An 18,505-nucleotide genomic window follows, 5' to 3' on the forward strand; every position below is an offset into this window, starting at 1 on the left:
GGCCTTACAACGAGCCAGCCAGGTTATTGCAGAAATACGGGAAACCCACCTGTGGTGAACCTCTTGGCCATACATCCTAGAGTTCCCTTGGATGGATACATCAATTACTTGAATGCTGCTGAATTGATAAATGCACTGTTTATTTGCTTACTGTGTAAAAATGTGTTTATAAACTGTCAGCTATGGCACTGAAAAGGAAACTACAGAAACCCAATGCCGTAAATCTCAAGCCCTTTATGTATTTCCTACTGAGCTTGTGTAATATTTGTTTCATAGTTCTGTGGTGGTACAAAATGCATTGTAAGTTTAAATTGGAAAATAGAAATCTTTGGAATCACACAATCCACTGATCTTGCCTCCATTCCAGCTTTTTGACCTCTCTGCAATGTTTGCTCATTATGTAGGCAATGATATCCCATTAAGTTCATACAGTCTAGAAGTACTTGAAACAAATAATTTTTTGCATTGGCCATTTTTGCCTATGAAACACTTGAAATCATCACTTAATCTTTAGGGTGGTCCCATTAGGTGCATAAAAGATCTTTTTTACTTAGTTGTAGGTGCCCATATTGTTAAGAGCAAAGGACCAAATGTCACTATGAAAATTTCTTCCTGGCCTGCACAAGTTACAAACTTGCAGATTTAGTAAATGCTAATATCTTTCCTGCCATGTTGTTCATGAGGCAGGACAAATTATGGGAGAAATGGAGGCTCAGGAATGTGAGAGAGCTCTGGGCCGAGGCAGTAAGTAGCAGGCTAAGGCCTGTCCGAGCATGAGACGCAGAGAGCAAGTAGCAGAAAAGGCTGATCCTGATTCTGAGAGGACCAGGGAGTAAGTGGCAGGAACCGTCCAGCAGACCTTATGCAGGTAAATTCAGACTTGCCTCTGTTGTTGTATCTCTACTGGGCTGAGTGTGGAGATTGAAGCAGGGAGCTGTTGTGACAGTTATGTCCTAGAGAAATATTTTTCTTAAGAAATTAGAAACTGTAGAAATATGCAACCAATGAGAATGCAGACATGATGCAAGATTTAGTGATTATAGCTAGATACATGTAAAAAGGAACTTGCTGTTCCAGCAGTCAATGAGAGTATGATGAAAGTACAAGCATCAACTATATTCTGCTCACCCAATCAAGCCAGAAATAACTGCTGATGCTATCTTTTTTTGTAGCTGGTTTACCAGTCTTGAGCTGCCATTTTTGGATGATGCAAAGTACATTTGCTGATACAAAAGGACATTAGATCTCTCATTGCATTAAGTTATCAAGTGTCCTCTATAAAGTCACTCAGTACAGTATATGTGTGTAATACTGAAATGTTATTTTGCTATTTGATATTTTGTAATTTAACATTCAGCAAAGATTATTATACTTCAGATTTAACTTGCTACTTTTAGAAAAAATCCTTTGGTATAATTTCCCCTGCTTTCATTCTTATTCCCCTTCCCAAAAAATGAAGAAATTAAAAATTTGATACAAATATCAAGAGTCAAGGAATCAACCAATGGCACTTCTGGGCTCCAGGGATATTGGGATAGTTCCCAGTCCCTACTGGCTATCTGATTAGCAGTATCACTTATACTGTGTGCTGGAAGTGAGCACTTGTAATGTCATTTATTTTTTGGAGAGCCCCTAGTAGCTGGTCTGGTAGGGCCAAGGCTGCCCTTTGTACTATTGGTATAGGAGCAAGAAGACAATTAATAATCCGCCAACTATCTGTTCACAACCTGTCCACTGAAACTACTTGTAAGGAGCTGATGGTTACCGAGGACGGAAAATTGGTGCGAACATAAGGAACTAAGTTAAGTAAACTAAAAGCATTCAGGAAGTAACAACGGTGACGGCATCTAATCTTAGAACAAGGGACAGAATGGTGATACTTAAAGCTAAACCTGGTATTTGTACTATGAAGAGAGCCTGAGGAGATTGACTGAGAGTCATCAGCTGCTGTATTGTAAGTAAGAACTCAGTAGGATCTGAGAAACAGGATTCAAATTTGGAACAGAACAAGGATTTGGTTTTTTTTAAACTATCGGTTGACTTAGAAATAAAAAGTTCCAGTTGTGTGAAAAGCTTGTTTCACCTTTTATCTCAAGGTTATTGGGTTAAAGGGTTTAACCTGAAGAATTACTTAAAACTGAGTGGTATGATGCATAAATTGGTTTTTCATGTTGTGATTTACAGATTATATGATCGATTTGGTTAATGGTGCTTGAATTAGTGTGCGGTATTGTGTAATAATGATTGAAGTTAATGGATTAATCCATTGTAATCTTCCTAATAAATGTAATTGGGTGTCAGTCAGGAAAATAAGTTTTTTTTAATTCGTTCATGGGATGTGGGCGTCGCTGGCAAGGCCAGCATTTATTGCCCATCCCTAGTTGCCCTTGAGAAGGTGGTGGTGAGCTGCTGCCTTGAACCGCTGCAGTCCGTGTGATCAGGGTTCTCCCACAGTGCTGTTAGGGAGGGAGTTCCAGGATTTTGACCCAGAGACGATGAAGGATCAGCGATATACTTCTAAGTCAGGATGGTGTGTGACTTGGAGGGGAACTTGGAGGTGGTGGTGTTCCCATGCGCCTGCTGCCCTTGTTCTTCTAGGTGGTAGAGGTCGTGGGTTTGGGAGGTGCTGCCAAAGAAGCCTTGGCGAATTGCTGCAGTGCATCTTGTAGATGGTACACATTGCAGCCACGGTACGCTGGTGGTGGAGGGAATGAATGTTTAAGGTGGTGGATGGAGTGCCAATCAAGCGGGCTGCTTTGTCTTGGATGGTGTCGAGCTTCTTGAGTGTTGTTGGAGCTGCACTCATCCAGGCAAGTGGAGAGTATTCCATCACATTCCTGACTTGTGCCTTGTAGATGGTGGAAAGGCTTTTGGAGAGTCGGGAGGTGAGACGCTCGCCACAGAATACCTAGCCTCTGACCTGCTCGTGTTGCCACAGTATTTATGTGGCTGGCCCAGTTAAGTTTCTGGTCAATGGTGACCCCACCTCAGGAGGGGGGGGATTCAGCGATAATAATGCTGTTGAATGTCAAGGGGCAGTGGTTAGATGCTCGCTTGTTGGATATAGTCATTGGCTGGCACTTGGTGTGGCGTGAATGTTACCTGCCACTTACCAGCCCAAGCCTGAATGTCGTCCAGGTCTTACTGCATGCGGGCATGGACTGCTTCATTATCTGAGGAGTTGCGAATGGCACTGAACACTGTGCAATCATCAGCGAACATCCCCACTTCTGACCTTATATTGGAGGGAAGGTCATTGATGAAGTAGCTGAAGATGGTTGAGCCTAGGACACTGCCCTGAGGAACTCCTGCAGCGATGTCCTGGGGCTGTGATGATTGACCTCCAACCACCACAACCATCTTCCTTTGTGCTAGCTATGAATCCAGCCAGTGGAGAATTTTCTCCCCGATTCCCATTGGCTTCAGTTTTACTAGGGTTCCTTAATGCCACACTCGACCAAATGCTACCTTGATGTCAAGGGCAGTCACTCTCACCTCGCCTCTGGAATTTAGCTCCATGTTTGGACCAAGGCAGTAATGATTCTGGAGCCGAGTGGACCTGGCGGAACCCAAACTGGGCATCAGTGAGCAGGTTATTGGTGAGTAAGTGCTGCTTGATAGCACTGTCGATGACACCTTCCATCACTTTGCTGATGATTGAGAGTAGACTGATGGGGCGGTAATTGGCCGGACTGGATTTGTCCTGCTTTTTGTGGACAGGACATAACTGGGCAGTTTTCCACATTGTCGGATAGATGCCAGTGTTATAGCTGTACTGGAACAGCTTGGCTAGAGGCGCGGCTAGTTCCGGAGCACAAGTCTTCAGCATGACAGTTGGGATGTTGCCACGGCCCACAGCCTTTGCTGTATCCAGTGCGCTCAGCCGTTTCTTGATGTCACGTTCAGTGAATCGAATTGGCTGAAGACTGGCTTCTGTGATGGGGGGACCTCAGGAGGCGGCCAATATGGATCATCCACTCGGCACTTCTAGCTGAAGATGGTTGCAAACGCTTCAGCTTTGTCTTTTGCACTCAAGTGCTGAGCTCCACCATCATTGAGGATGGGGATATTTATGGAGCCTCCTCGTCCCATTAGTTGTTTAATGGTCCACCAGCATTCGTGGCTGGATGTGGCAGGACTGCAGAGTTTTGATCTGATCCGTTGATTGTGGGATCGCTTAGCTCTGTCTAGCATGCTGCTTCTGCTTTTTAGCATGCATGTAGTCCTGTGATGCAGCTTCCCCAGGTTGATACTGCATTTTTAGGTACGCCTGGTGGTGCTCCTGGTATGCTTTTCTACATTCCTGGCTTGATGGTAAAGGTAGAGTGAGGGATATGCTGGGCGATGAGGTTACAGATTGTGGTGGAATACAATTTTGCTGCTGCTGATGGCCCACAGTGCCTCATGGATGCCCAGTTTTGAGCTGCTAGATCTGTACTGAATCTATCCCATTTAGCACGGTAGTACCACACAACACGATGGAGGCTGTCCTCAGTGTGAAGACGGGACTTTGTTTCCACAATGGCTGTGTGGTGGTCACTGCTGCCAATACTGTCATGGACAAATGCATCTGCGACAGGTAGATTGGTGAGTTACGAGGTCAAGTAGGTTTTTTCCCTCGTGTTGGTTCTCTCACCACCTGTCACAAGCCTAGACTGGCAGCTATGTCCTTCAGGACTCCTTCAGGACTCGGCAGCTCTGAGCCACTCTTGGTGAAGGACATTGAAGTCCCCCACCCAGAGTACATTCTGTGCCCTTGCTATTCTCAGCAATTCCTCCAAGTGGTGTTCAACATGGAGGAGTACTGATTCATCAGCTGAGCGAGGGCAGTAGTTGGTAATCAGCAAGAGGTTTCCTTACCTATACTTGACCTGAAGCCAGGAGACTTCATGGGGTCCAGAGTCAATGTTGAGGACTCCCAGGGCCACTCCTTCCCGACTGTATACCACTGTGCCGCCAGTACCCCTGGTGGGTCTGTCCTGCCGGTGGGACAAGACATACCCAGCGATGGTGATGGAGGAGTTTGGGACATTGGCTGAAAGATATGATTCTGTGAGTATGACTATGTCAGGCTGTTGCTTGACTAGTCTGTGGGACAGCTCTCCCAATTTTGGCACAAGCCCCCAGATGATGGTGAGGAGGACTTTGCAGGGTTGACTGGGCTGGATGTGCCATTGTCATAGCCGGTGCCGAGGTCGATGCCGGGTGGTTCGTCTGGTTTTATTCTTATTGTTTTTGTAGTGGTTTTTTACAACTGAATGGCTTGCTAGGTCATTTCAGAGGGCAGTTAAGAGTCAACCACATTGCTGTGGGTCTGGAGTCACATATAGGCCAGACCAGGTAAGGATGGCAGATTTCCTTCCCTAAAGGACATTAGTCAACCAGATGGGTTTTTAGTTTCATGGTCGTCATTACTGATACTAGCCTTTTATTCCAGATTTATTTAATTAACTGAATTTAAATTCCCCAGCTACCGTGGTGGGATTTGAACTCACGTCTCCAGATCATTAGTCCAGTAACATAACCAGCATGCTACCATTTCCGATAAAGTTCAAGTAGTGAGCTGAATTTAAAACTAATTAATACTCTTCAAGATTAAAATTTAATTCACAATCATACTCCTCTTGGAAATATTACATTCATAAACATTATTTTCCCCATGTGTGTGGGTATAATATATATATATCATATAATTTGTATCTACTATTCAGTAGAGAGATGGTCTCCGACAAATGATTCGTCTGTGTTTTACAATCAGTTATGAGATCAGTTGTGATCTTAATCTTTACCATTAAGGTGTCGGTGCAGGCTCGATGGGCCGAAATGGCCTCTCTCTGCACTGTGGGGTTTCTGTGATTCTGTGATAGTGCCTATTGAAATCATCCAGAGGTGAGAGTGGGCTTTATGTGGTTATGGTAGAAAGTATCTGTTCCAACTGGGATTATGTTCTTGACCAGTGGCTGCGAGGCACAGGCAGATATGTGGTGCAGTGGTTTTGCATTGTCTTTACTTCCTGCTCTAGAAGAAAATATTACTTAAAGCCAAGTGGAAGAAAATGAGAGTGCAGAACACATTTTTCCTCATGTTTCCTGCTGCAGTAGTATTATTTTCAAGACCACTGGTTTTCACAGGAAAAGTGAACAGAGAATTCAGTACTTAAAACACCAGAGTCCCATGCAATAAAAGAATTTGACTTATTCAGTCACTGCAAACCGTGTCCTTTTTCCAACATTGCAGCTGACTTTGACCCAGTGTCTACACAAACCACTTCCCGCAAGGTTTGCTGGATAATAAGCAGCAGTGCTGAGCTTAAGTGGTGGCTAAAACCAACTGAATCAGTACAGACCAGGGATTGAAGCCGGGATCTTCCTGAGCTTATGGCTCAACTATTCAATGGTTGCATTCAACCATGCAATTGTATTTTAATACATGCAGGCTAGAGGAACCAAGTGGTGGAGTCTATTAACATGACCACTAAATGAACAGTATTCATTGGGATTCAGTTCTAGGTATCTCAGTGAATTAAGTAATCACATGCATTATGTCATCATTTAATGGTTCACAGAAATATTTTCATTACTTCCATTTGTGAATCTAATGTCTGCTTTTAGGTTTTGATAGAATACACATTGGGTAAAAAGTTTCCTGTTCACTCATGTCAAGATGTGTCATTTCATTAACCTGTATGCACTTACAGTAAACTGTATACCATTGCAGAGGGGTGTTGACAATGAAGGGGCTAGTATTGGTTAGCCTAGCATCTCATGGTTAACATATACATTTCAAGTATAATATAGATCCTGTATGTTTGAAACATGTACTAATGTTACCATTTATGCTTTCTGTATGGTACATGTCCATGACCAGTAATTTCACTTCTCTCAGTAATGCAAATCCCTTTAAGTCAGACAAACTAAATAAATTTGAATTGTCATTGGTAAAGATCAGTATATATTGAGTATAATATACATATCTTGGATTTGTAGAGAAGCTATTCAGTTAAATTGTGGCTCATAAGGTTTCACTAAAAGAAAGTTGCACAGCAGGACTCGGTACTGGCATAATGACATTGTAGACAGCATTACAATTCAGCTGGATTTCTTTGTTTTGATAATGTCTATTCAAACAAACTGTATCCACTTTATTTAAAAAAAAAAGCAATCTTATTGCAATGAAATTAATATAATGTACTCTTTTCCAAAGTCACTTGATCTAAATTATTCTTTTAGCACTAAATTAATACTTTGCTGTGTTATTTACATTGCTTAATTAAATTTAAAGATGTTTTAATTATCAGGGTTAAATTAATCACTAAAATAGAACATGCATTCAAAACATGTGTCTTCATGCTGACCAGTGTAGTCTACATAGGATTACACAGGATATACGGCACAGAAACAGGCCATTCGGCCCAACCAGCCCATGCTGGCGTTTATGCTCCACTCGAGCCTCCTCCCATCTTTCCTCATCTAAAACTATCAGCATAACCCTCTATTCCCTTTTCTCTCATATGCTTGTCTAGCCTTCCTTTAAATGCATCTATACTATTCTCATCAACCACTCCATGTGGTAGCACCACTCTTTGAGTAAAGAAGTTTCTTCTAAATTCCCTATTGGATTTCTTGGTGACTATCTTGTATTGATGGCCTCTAGTTATGCTCTTCCCCACAAGTGGAAACATTCTCTCTGTATTCACTATCAAAAATTTTCATAATATTAAAGACCTCTGTTACAGTTGACTTATTTATGAAAATTTGTTAAACAAATTCACTAGTTATAAGTGATGAGCTGAACCGCTATATGAATTACAAGTACAGACGGGTGAATGCACAATTTATTGAACCTAGGAATAATCACTTGGAAACCATAATGATGCTAATACTTTTATATGTTTAATTAAATTTTTTATATTCCAGTCTATATATACATATGATAGTCACATATATGTACGCCTGTGTGTGTGTGTATATATATATATATATACCTACACCATCCAGGACAAAACCACCCGCTTGATTGGCACCCATCCACCACCTTAAATATTCACTCCCTCCAGCTGTAGCTGCAGTGTGTACCAGCTACAAGATGCACTGCAGCAATTCACTAAGGCTTCTTCGACAGCACCTCCTAAACCTGCGACCTCTACCATCTTAAAAGGACATGGGCAGCAGGTGCATGGGAACACCACTACCTGCAAATTCCCCATCAAGTCACACCATCCTGACTTGGAAATATATTGCTGTTCCTTCATCGGTGCTAGGTCAGAATCCTGGAACTCGCTCCCTAACAGCACTGTGGGAGTACCTTCCCCTCACAGACTGCAGCGGTTCAAGAAGGTGGCTCACCACCACTTTCTCAAAGGCAATTAGGGATGGGCAATAAATGTTGGCTTTGCCAGCAATGCCCACAACCATGAACAAAACGTTAAAAAAAACATACATATATGAGCTGTGAGCACAGAGCTTGGTGATGACAGAGTTGGGTGAATCTGCTGAATGGAGTGACGACAGGAATTTGGTGAGTGGGAATTCACTGGTAAGTAGTGGGTGAGTAATAGAGTGTGTTATCAAATGAAATTTAGCCTCGTTTTCTTTAAAACTACTTCAAAACTGCAAGTCAGTAGCAGTTAACAGTCAATCAGCTGTAAGTGGGTCCCTAACTAGTTTAATTATAAAAGCAAAATGCTGCAGATGCTGGAAATCTGAAATAAAAACAAAATGCTGGAAATACTCAGCAGGTCAGGCAGCATCTGTAGAGATAATGTTTCAGGTCGATGACCCTTCGTCAGAACTGGGAAAAAGTTGAAGATGTAACAGATTTTTAAGCAAGTGTAGGGGGAGGGAAGGTCTGTGAGAGGATGGAAGGCAGAAGAGATTGAGACAAAAGGGATGATGGTGTAAGGCAAAAGGAGATGGTAATGGACCTGCTCAAACACAAGAAGGGAAACAGCAATGAAGATGAACAAGGTAAAAGAGACAAACGAAAATCCTGTCAGAGAGAAGAGCAGAACTTCAAGGTGGGCATTCCTAGAAGAGAGGTAGCAGTGAATTAAACACTAATATACAAGAGCAAAATACTGCGGATGCTGGAAATCTGAAATAAAAACTGGAAATACTCAGGTCAGGCAGCATCTGTGGAGAGAGAAACAGTTAACGTTTCAGGTCGATGACCGTCAGAACTGGAAAAAGTTGGAGATGTAACAGATTTTTAAGCAAGTGCAGGGGCAGGGAGAGGGGGGAGGGGAGGAAAGAACAAAAGGGACGGTCTGTGATAGGATGGAAGACAGGAGAGATTAAGAGACTTATTAATTAGGGAGGTGTTCACTATTGTGGCTGGCAGTTGACTGACCAGTTGTAATTAGTGCGTTTCTAAAAGGTATAAGGGATATCTGCTAAAGTACAGAGCGGTGAGGTGGGTGGATCTGCTAAGCGGAGTGGCTTGCTAAACCGTAATTAATTAGCTCTGAGGAGTTCAAATTAAAATTAACTAAGGCTACCAACATTAAAGGGATTGGGATTGCATTAAATAAAAATTTGGTATATTAAATAAATAAACTAAAAACATATATAAACATGAGCATAATAGCAAAATACTGCGGATGCTGTTCTGATGAAGGTTAACTCTGTTTCTCTCTCCACGGATGCTGCCTGGCCTGAGTATTTTTAGCATTTTCTGTTATTTTATAAACATGAGCAGATGGACATTTAAGCAAAATAATGGACAGCTGAGACCTGTGCCATGTGGGAACTCCAGGATTCCTCCTTCATGTGTAGGAAGTGCCTCCAGTTCCTTGAACTCGAGCTCAGGGTTTCTGAGCTTGAGGAATGTCTGGAGTCATTACACGGCATAAGGGAGGCTGAGAATTTTCTTGAGCTCACATTCCAGGAGGTGGTCACCCCACAGCTACAGAGAGGCCAAGAGGATAGTAAGAGGGTGGCCATCTGACGGTATGTGGGGGCAGGCAGTGCGGGATTCCTCCAGGAGGGTGGCCATCTGACAGGGTATAAGGGGGCAGGCAGTGCGGGATTCCTCCAGGAGGGTGGCACTCTCAAACTGGTTTTCAGTGCTGAATACTAGTGCAGGTGATGAAACTTCAGGGGAGTGGAGTCTGGAGCAAATCCACAGCACCATGGGGCAAATGACTGCACGGGTGGGGGCACAGGCACAGAAAAGTGAAGGGATCTGACCAAGGTGGATTGGAATCAAAGGTTGGCAGGTAAAACAGTAAATCAGCAATGGGACGGTTTCAGAGTGGAGATAATTCGGGTACAGACTAGACACATTCCCATGAGGGGGAAAGGAAGGACATATGTCCCAATCTTTATTTTGTTCTCTGTAAAATTTATTAAAACTAAATTAGAATCTGTTCATTTTACTTCCTGTTTTGCTGTCTGAGAATTCTTCACCAACTTGATGACATCACTGTTGCTGGACACTGCAGATTTGCTTGATTTGGTGCCAGATTCAAACCAAGGTCAGGAGATGAAATTCACACCAGAGATTGCTACATTTTTGTTGGCAACTTTCTTTGAGGTCAGCGGCGAGTGCCGTCGCTTACCGCAAATTCCGGGCCATAGAGATTAAAATGAAACAGGAAAAAGCTTAATGTTGGATTCATAATTCAGTAGAGACCCAAGCTTAATACAAAAAGTACAGGGGAGATCTGAAAAAGGAAAGCGGGACAAAGAGTGTATGACAATAGATTAGCAGGTAGTATAAAAGTCTTTTATAAACATACTAGCTGGGGGTGCCGAGGCTTTTTTGAGGGCATGTTGTTGGAAGAGAGAAAGAGCGCGATGGGGGGGGGGTGGAAGAGAGAGCGACTGGGGGGGAAGAGAGAGAGAGAGCCTGGGGGGAAGAGAGCGAGAGACTGAGGGGAAGAGAGCGAGCGATTGGGGGGAGAGAGAGAGACGGGGAAGAGAGAGCGTGCGCGAGTGAGAGACGGGGGGAGAGAGAGCGAGCGAGAGACTGGGGGGGAAGAGAGAGACAGCGGGGAAGAGAGCAACAAGGGGGAGGAGAGGGAAGGAGAGAGAGACTGGGAGTGTGTTGAGAGAGAGAGGGAAGGGGAAGGAGAAGGGGAAGGAGGGCGATTGGGGGGAGAAGAGAGAGACGGAGTGTGAGTGAGAGAGAGAGAGACTGGGAGTGAGGGAGTGGGAGTGTGTGAGGGAGAGTGTGAGAGAGAGATTGGGAGTGAGAGAGAGACTGGGCCGCCGCGGCTGCTCACCTGGTGGCTTTGGGTCGGGCTCTGGGGTGGGGCTGTTGACGCCGCGGGGAAGTTTTGTGCGCGGCGGCTCCCGGCACGGCCCGCAACTCAAGGCTCAGGCTTCCCAGGCTGCTAGGCCGCGCCCGGCGCCGGCACAGCCATTCGAAATGGCCGTCAAAGTAGGCGAGCCTCTGGGCGAAGGGCAGGGGTCACTTCATTTCCTACTGTTGCTAAATACAATTTAAAACTCAAATAAATTGTTATTTTCCTTAGTTCCCTAACACACAGAAAGTGTGGGGGAAAAAAATCATGATGAATCAAGATGGCAGCCACTCACCTCGGTTCAGAATGATAAGGCCCCGCCCACACACGGTTGGTCGACCGTCAGGTCACTGAACTGTAGGATTGGTCAATCGTCAAGTCACTCAACACTCAACTGTAGGATGGCCCGCCTGCACGCGTAATGAACCCGTCCCCGTGACGCAGCGATTAGTCAACCATCGGTCAACTGTCAGGTCGCTCGACCGTATGATTGGTCAACCTTCACGTCACTCAATGCTAATGAGCGGAACTTTTCCCATTTAATGAGCGGAATTTTGAAAGTTTTTGGGATACCGTGGGCACGATTTTTGTCTGACGGAAAAGTAAATACGCCTATGACCGGTCCGTAATCGTAAGCTTTCTTTTGATGTGACGCGCGTGTAGGTACGCTCTATAACTTTTGAACGTATAGAGAACGGACAGACAGACCGATTGCCAAGGCTTTTTTGTAAAACAGCAGTTTACAGTCGGCCGCTGCCGCTCTGTGTCTCGGGCCGAGCGGTTGTGAGGCCCGGCCCGAGTGACCCCAACTCTGAGGGGGAGAGAGAGAGTAGAGAGAATGGGGAGAGAGACTGAGGGGGAGAGAGAGAGAAAAATGGGGGAAGGGAGAGAGAGAGACTGCGCGAGACTGAGGGGCGAGAGAGAAAAATGGGGGAAGGGAGAGAGAGAGACTGCGCGAGACTGAGGGGCGAGAGAGAGAGAAAAATGGGGGAAGGGAGAGAGAGAGACTGCGCGGCGAGAGAGAAAAATGGGGGAAGGGAGAGAGAGAGACTGCGCGAGACTGAGGGGCGAGAGAGACAGGGAGAGAGAGAGACTGGGGAGAGAGAGAGGCTGGGGAGAGAGAGACTGGGGGAGAGAGAGCGACTGAGGGGTGAGAGAGAGTAGAGAGACGGGGGAGAGAGAGACTGGGGGGGAGAGAGATGGGGAGAAAGAGAGAGACTGGGGGGGAGAGAGAGAGACTGGGGGGGGAGAGAGAGAGAGAGAGACTGGGGGGGGAGAGCGAGAGAGACGGGGGGGGGGAAGAGAGAGAGACGGGGGGAGGAGAGAGAGAGAGACTGGGGGGGAGAGAGTGGGGGGGAGAGAGAGGGGGGGAGAGAGAGTGGGGGGGAGAGAGAGACGGGGGGGGAGAGAGAGACGGGGGAGAGAGAGAGACGGGGGGGGAGAGAGAGAGAGCGACTGAGGGGTGAGAGAGAGTAGAGAGAGACTGGGGAGGAGAGAGATGGGGAGAAAGAGAGAGACTTGGGGGAGAGGGAGAGAGAGAGACTGGGGGGGGGGAGAGCGAGAGAGACTGGGGGGGAGAGAGACGGGGGGGGAGAGAGAGACTGGGGGGGGAGAGAGAGAGAGAGACGGGGGGGGGAAGAGAGAGAGACGGGGGGGAGGAGAGAGAGAGACTGGGGGAAAGAGAGAGTGTGGGGGAGAGTGGGGGAGAGAGAGAGAGAGACTGGGGGGGGGGGGAGAGAGAGAGAGAAGGAGGGAAGGAAGGGGAGGGGAGGGAAGGAGAGAGAGAGAAGGAGGGAAGGAGAGAGAGAGAGGGAAGGAGAGGGAAGGAAGGAGAGAAAGGGAGGGAGAGGGAGAGAGGGAAGGGGAGAGAGAGGGAAGGGGAGGAGAGAGTGAGGGAGAGGAGGGAGGGAAGGAGAGAGAGGGAAGAGAGAGGGAAGGAGAGGGAGGGAAGGAGAGAGAGAGAGAAGGGGAGGGAGGGGGAGAGAGAGGGAGAGGAGGGAGGGAAGGAGAGAGAGGGAGGGAAGGAGAGAAAAGGAGAGGGAAGGAGAGGGGGAGAGAGGGAAGGAGAGAGAGAAGGGGAGGGAGGGAAGGAGAGAGGGAGGAAGGGGAGGAGAGAGAGGGAGGGAGAGGGAGGGAAGATTGGCAACCAGTAACTAGTGGTGTTCCGCAGGGGTCAGTGCTGGGTCCCCAACTCTTTACAATCTATATTAACGATTTGGAGGAGGGGACCAAGTGTAACATATCAAAGTTTGCAGATGATACAAAGATGGGACGGAAAGTAATGAGTGAGGAGGACATAAAAAACCTGCAAAGGGACATAGACAGGCTAAGTAAGTGGGCAGAGATTTGGCAGATGGAATACAATACTGGAAAGTGTGAAGTTATGCACTTTGGCAGGAAAAATCATAGAGCAAGTTATTATCTTAATGGCAAGAAACTGGAAAGTACTGTAGTACAAAGGGATCTGGGGGTCCTGGTGCACGAAACTCAAAAAGTTAGTATGCAGGTGCAGCAAGTGATCAAGAAGGCCAATGGAATGTTGGCTTTTATTGCTAGGGGGTTGGAATATAAAAACAGGGAGGTATTGCTGCAGTTGTACAAGGTATTGGTGAGGCCGCACCTGGAATACTGCATACAGTTTTGGTGTCCATACTTAAGAAAAGACATACTTGCTCTCGAGTCAGTACAAAGAAGGTTCACTCGGTTAATCCCGGGGATGAGGGGGTGGTCATATGAGGAGAGGTTGAGTAGATTGGGACTCTACTCATTGGAGTTCAGAAGAATGAGAGGCGATCTTATTGAAACATATAAGATTGTGAAGGGGCTTGATCGGGTGGATGCGGTGAGGATGTTCCCAATGATGGGTGAAACTAGAACTAGGGGGCATAATCTTAAAATAAGGGGCTGCTCATTCAAAACTGAGATGAGGAGAAACTTCTTCACTCAGAGGGTGGTAGGTTTGTGGAATTTGCTGCCCCAGAAAGCTGTGGAAGCTATATCATTAAATAAATTTAAAACAGAAATAGATAGTTTCCTAGAAGTAAAGGGAATAAAGGGTTACGGGGAGCGGGCAGGAAATTGGACATGAGTCTGGGTTCGGAATGGTCATGGCCCTGTGGGTAGTGGAGCGGGCCCAGGGGCCGTGTAGCCTTGTTCTGCTCCTACTGTGTTCTAATTCTGTTAGATTTCAGGAGATGGTTTTATTCCTGTTCCTGGCTGGGGTGGAGATCGCCTTTACAGAAGGGAAGTACTGTAGAAAATATAGGGACAGAGTGATCTCCTGGAAGAATTTCGATCGCCCAGATGGGTCGGAGAGGAATTTCCCAGATTTTTTTCTCCCAAATTGGCCATTGGGTCTTTATCTGGTTTTTCGCCTCTCCCGGGAGATCACATGGGTTCGGGTGGATGCAGAGTGATAGAAGATTTGAGGTTAGGATCAGATCAGCCATGATCTTATTGAATGGTGGAGCAGGCTCGAGGGGCCGATTGGCCTACTCCTGCTCCTATTTCTTATGTTCTTAAGAGAGAGAGGGGAGGGAAGGAGAGGGAGGGAAGGAAGGAGAGAGGGAAGGGGAGAGGAGAAGGAGGGAGGGAGGGAAGAGAGAGAGGGAAAGGGAGGGAAAGAGAGAGAGGGAAGGAAAGGGGGAAGGAGAGAGAGAGGGAGGGAAGGGAAGGAGAGAGGAGAGAGAGAGAGGGAGGGAAGGAGGGAGGGAAAGATGGAGGGGAAAGAGAGAGGGAAGGAGAGTGGAGAGGGAGGGAGGGAGAGGGAGGGAGGGAGGGAAGGGGAGGGAGAGAGAGGGAGGGAAGGAGAGGGGGAAGTGGAGGGAGAGAGAGAGGGAGAGAGAAGGAGAGAGGGGAGGGAGTGAGGGGGAGGGAAGGAGAGAGAGAAGGGGGAAGGGCAGAGAGAGGGAAGGAGAGAGAGAGGGAGGGAAGGGAGGAGAGAGAGAGGAGGGGAAGGATAGGAGAGAGAGAGAAGGGGAGGGAAGGGGAGGGGGAAGTGGAGGGAGAGAGAGGGAGGGAGAGTGAGAGGGAGAGAGAAGGAGAGAGAGAAGGGGGAAGGGCAGAGAGAGGGAAGGAAGGGAGAGAGGGAAGGAGAAGAAAGGAAGGAGGGAAGGATAGGAGAGAGAGAGAAGGGGAGGGAAGGAAGGAGAGAGAGGGAAGGAGAAGGAAGGAGAGAGAGGGAGAAGAAAGGAAGGAGAGAGAGAGGGAGAGGAGGGAAGGGGGGAAGGATAGGAGAGAGGGAAGGAGGGAAGAGAGAGAGAGAGGGGGAAGGATAGGAGAGAGAGGGAAGGAGGGAGAGGGAGGGAAAGAGAGAGAGGGAGGGAAGGGGAGGGAGGAGAGAGGAGAGAGAGAGAAGGGGAGGGAGGGAGGGAGAGGGAAGGGAGGAGAGAGAGGGAAGGGGAGGAGAGAGAGAGAAGGGAGGGAAGGAGAGAGAGAGAGAGGGAAGGGGAGAGAGAGAGAGGGAAGGAGAGAGAGAGAGAAGGAAGGAGAGGGAAGGAGAGAAGGAGGGAGAGAGAGAGGGAAGGAGAGGGAGAGGGAGGAAGAGGAGAGAGAGAAGGGGAAGGAAAGGAGAGAGACGGGGAAGGGGAGGGAGAGAGCGGGAGGGAAGAGGGAGAGAGGGGAGAGAGAGAGGGAGGGAAGGAGGGAGGGAAAAGAGAGAAGGAAAGAGAGTGGAGAGGGAAGGAGAGAGAGAGAGGGGGAAGTGGAGGGAGGGAGGGAGAGAGAGAGGGAGGGAAGGAGAGAGAGAGAGAGAGAGGGAAGGAGGGAAGGAGAGAGGGCGGGAGAAGGAAGGAGAGAGAGAGGGAGAGGGGGAAGGAGGGAGGGAGGGAAGGAGAGAGAGAAGGGGAGGGAAGAAGAGAGAGGGAGAGGAGGGAAGGGGGAAGGATAGGAGAGAGAGGGAAGGAGGGAGGGAGGGAAGGAGAAGAGAGAGAGAAGGAAGGAAGGAGAGGGAGGGAAGGGGAGGAGAGAGAAGGGAGGGGGAGAGGGAGGGGGAGGGAGAGAGAAGGAGGGAGAGAGAGAGAGAGGGAAGGAAGGAGAGAGGGAGGGAGAGGAGAGAGACAGGGAAGGAGAGATAGAGGGAGGGAAGGAGAGAGAGAGAGGGGGGAAGGAGAGAGGGAAGAGGAGAGAGAGAGAGGGAAGCAAGGAGAGAGGAGGGAGAGAGAGGGAGGGAGGGAGAGGGCAGGAGAGAGGGAGGGAAGGAGAGAGAGAAGGGGAGGGAGGGAGGGAGAGGGAAGGGAGGGAAGAAGAGGGAGAGAGGAGGGAGAAGGGGAGGGAAGGAGAGAGAGAGAGGGGAGGGAGAGAAGGAAGGAGAGACAGAGGGGGAAGGAGAGAGAGAAGGAAGGAAAAGGGGAGGGAGAGAGAGAAGGAGAGAGGGAAGGAGAGAGAGGGAGGGAAGGAAGGGGAAGGAGAGAGGGAGAAGGAAGGAGAGGGGGAAGTGGAGGGAGAGAGAGATGGAGGGGAGGAGAAAGAGAGAGGGAGGGAAGACAGAGGGGGAAGGAGAGAGGGAAAGGAGAGAGAGAGGGAGGGAAGCAAGGGGAGAGGGGGAGAGAGAGGGGGGGAGGGAGGGAGAGGGGGAGGGAAGGAAGGAGGGAAGGGGAGGGCAGGAGAGAGAGAGAAGGAGAGAGAGAGAGGGAGGGAGGGAAGAGAGAGAGGGAGGGAAGGGGAGAGAGAGAAGGAAGGGAAGAGGAGAGAGAGAGGGAGGGAAGGGGAGGAGAGAGAGGGAAGGAGAGATGGAAGGAAGGAAGGAGAGAGAGAGGGGGAGGGAAGGGGAAGGAGAGAGAGAAGGGAGAGAGAGAAGGACAGAGAGAGAGGGAGGGAAGCAAGGGGAGAGAGAAGGGAAGGGGAGGGAGGGAGGGAAGGAAGGAGGGAAGGAGAGAGAGAGGGAGGGAAGGGGTGGGAGAGAAGGAAGGAAGGAGAGAGAGAGAGGGGGAAGGGGAGGGGGAGGGAAGGAGAGAGAGGGAGAGGGGGAGGGAAGGAGAGAGAGAGAGGGGGAGAGGAGAGAGAGAGGGGGAGGGAGGGAGAGGGAAGGAGAGAAGGAAGGAGAGGGAGAGGGAAGAGAGAGAGGGGGAAGGGGAGAGAAGGAGAGGGGGAGGGAAGGGGACGAGAGAGGGAAGGGGAAGGAGAGAGGGGAGGGAGAGAGGGAAGGAAGGGGAGAGAGGGAGGGAAGGGAGGGAGAGAGAGAGGGAGGGAAGGAAAAGGGGAGGGAGAGAGAGAAGGAAGGAGAGACAGAGGGGGAAGGAGAAAGAGAGGAGAGAGAAGGAAGGAGAGGATAGGAAAGAGGGGGAAGGAGGGAGAAGGGGAAGGAGACGGGGAGGGAGAGAGAGGGGGAAGGGGAGGGAAGGGGAGAGAGAGAGGGAAGGAGAGATAGAGGGAGGGAGAGGGAAGGAGAGAAGGAGGGAGAGAGAAGGGAGAGAGAGGGAAGGGGAGAAGGAAGGAAGGAGAGAGAGAGAGGGGGGAGGGAAGGAGAGAGGGAGGGAGAGAGGGAGGGAAGGGGAGGGAGGGAAGGAAGGAAGGAGGGAAGGAGAGGAGAGAAGGAAGGAGAGAGAGAGGGAGGGAGAGAGAGAGAGGGAAGGAAGGAGAGACAGAGGGGGAAGGAGAGAGGGAAGGAAAAGGGAGAGAGAGAGAGAGAAGGAAGGAGAGACAGAGGGGGAAGGAGAGAGGGAGGGAAGGAGAGAGGAAGGGGAGGGAAGGAGAGACAGAGGGAGGGGGAAGGGGAGGGAGAGGGAAGGCAGAGAAGGAGAGAGGGAGGGAATGAGAGAGAGGGAGGGAAGAAGGAGAGGGAAGGAAGGAGAGAGGGAGGGGGGAAGGAGAGAGGGAGAGGGAGCGAGGGAGAGAAGGAGAGAGAGAGGGAAGCAAGGGGAGAGAGAGAAGGAAGGAAGGAGAGGGGGAGGGCAGGAGAGAGAGAGGGAGGGAGAGAGAGAGGGAGGGAAGGAAGGAGAGGGGGGGAGAGGGGGAGGGAAGGGGAGGGCAGGAGAGAGAGAGAGAGGAGAGAGAAGGAAGGAGAGAGAGAGAGGGAGGGAAGGGGAGGGAGGAAGGGGAGGGAGAGAAGGAAGGAGAGAGGGAAGGGGAGGGGGAGGGAAGGAGAGAGAGGGAGAGGGAAGGAAGGAGAGAGAGAAGGAAGAGAGAGAAGGAAGGGAAGAGGAGAGAGAGGGAGGGGGAGGGGAGAGAGAGAGAGAGGGAAGGAGAGATGGAAGGAGGGAGAGAGGGAGGGAGAGGGAAGAGAGAGAGGGGGAAGGGGACGAGAGGGAGGGAAGGAGGGAA

General features: G+C 48.8%; 1 protein-coding gene across 2 annotated transcripts in view; it reads left to right on the forward strand.

Annotated features, from left to right (window-relative positions):
* LOC147106088 (dynamin-1-like protein) overlaps positions 1-7,737 on the forward strand; it is a 64,543-nt gene extending 56,806 nt beyond the window's left edge. For both annotated transcript variants that reach the window (XM_086008847.1, XM_086008848.1), the window contains one exon: positions 2-7,737. In XM_086008847.1, coding sequence (XP_085864973.1) covers positions 2-58 — 57 coding nt within the window. In that variant the 3' untranslated portion in view covers positions 59-7,737. The remainder of the gene's footprint in view (position 1) is intronic.
* Positions 7,738-18,505: the final 10,768 nt, after the last annotated feature.

The sequence above is a fragment of the Somniosus microcephalus genome, chromosome 16 (assembly GCF_052327205.1).
Source record: "Somniosus microcephalus isolate GS21.2 chromosome 16, FLI_Smic_1.0, whole genome shotgun sequence".
Classification (NCBI taxonomy): Eukaryota; Metazoa; Chordata; class Chondrichthyes; order Squaliformes; family Somniosidae; genus Somniosus; species Somniosus microcephalus.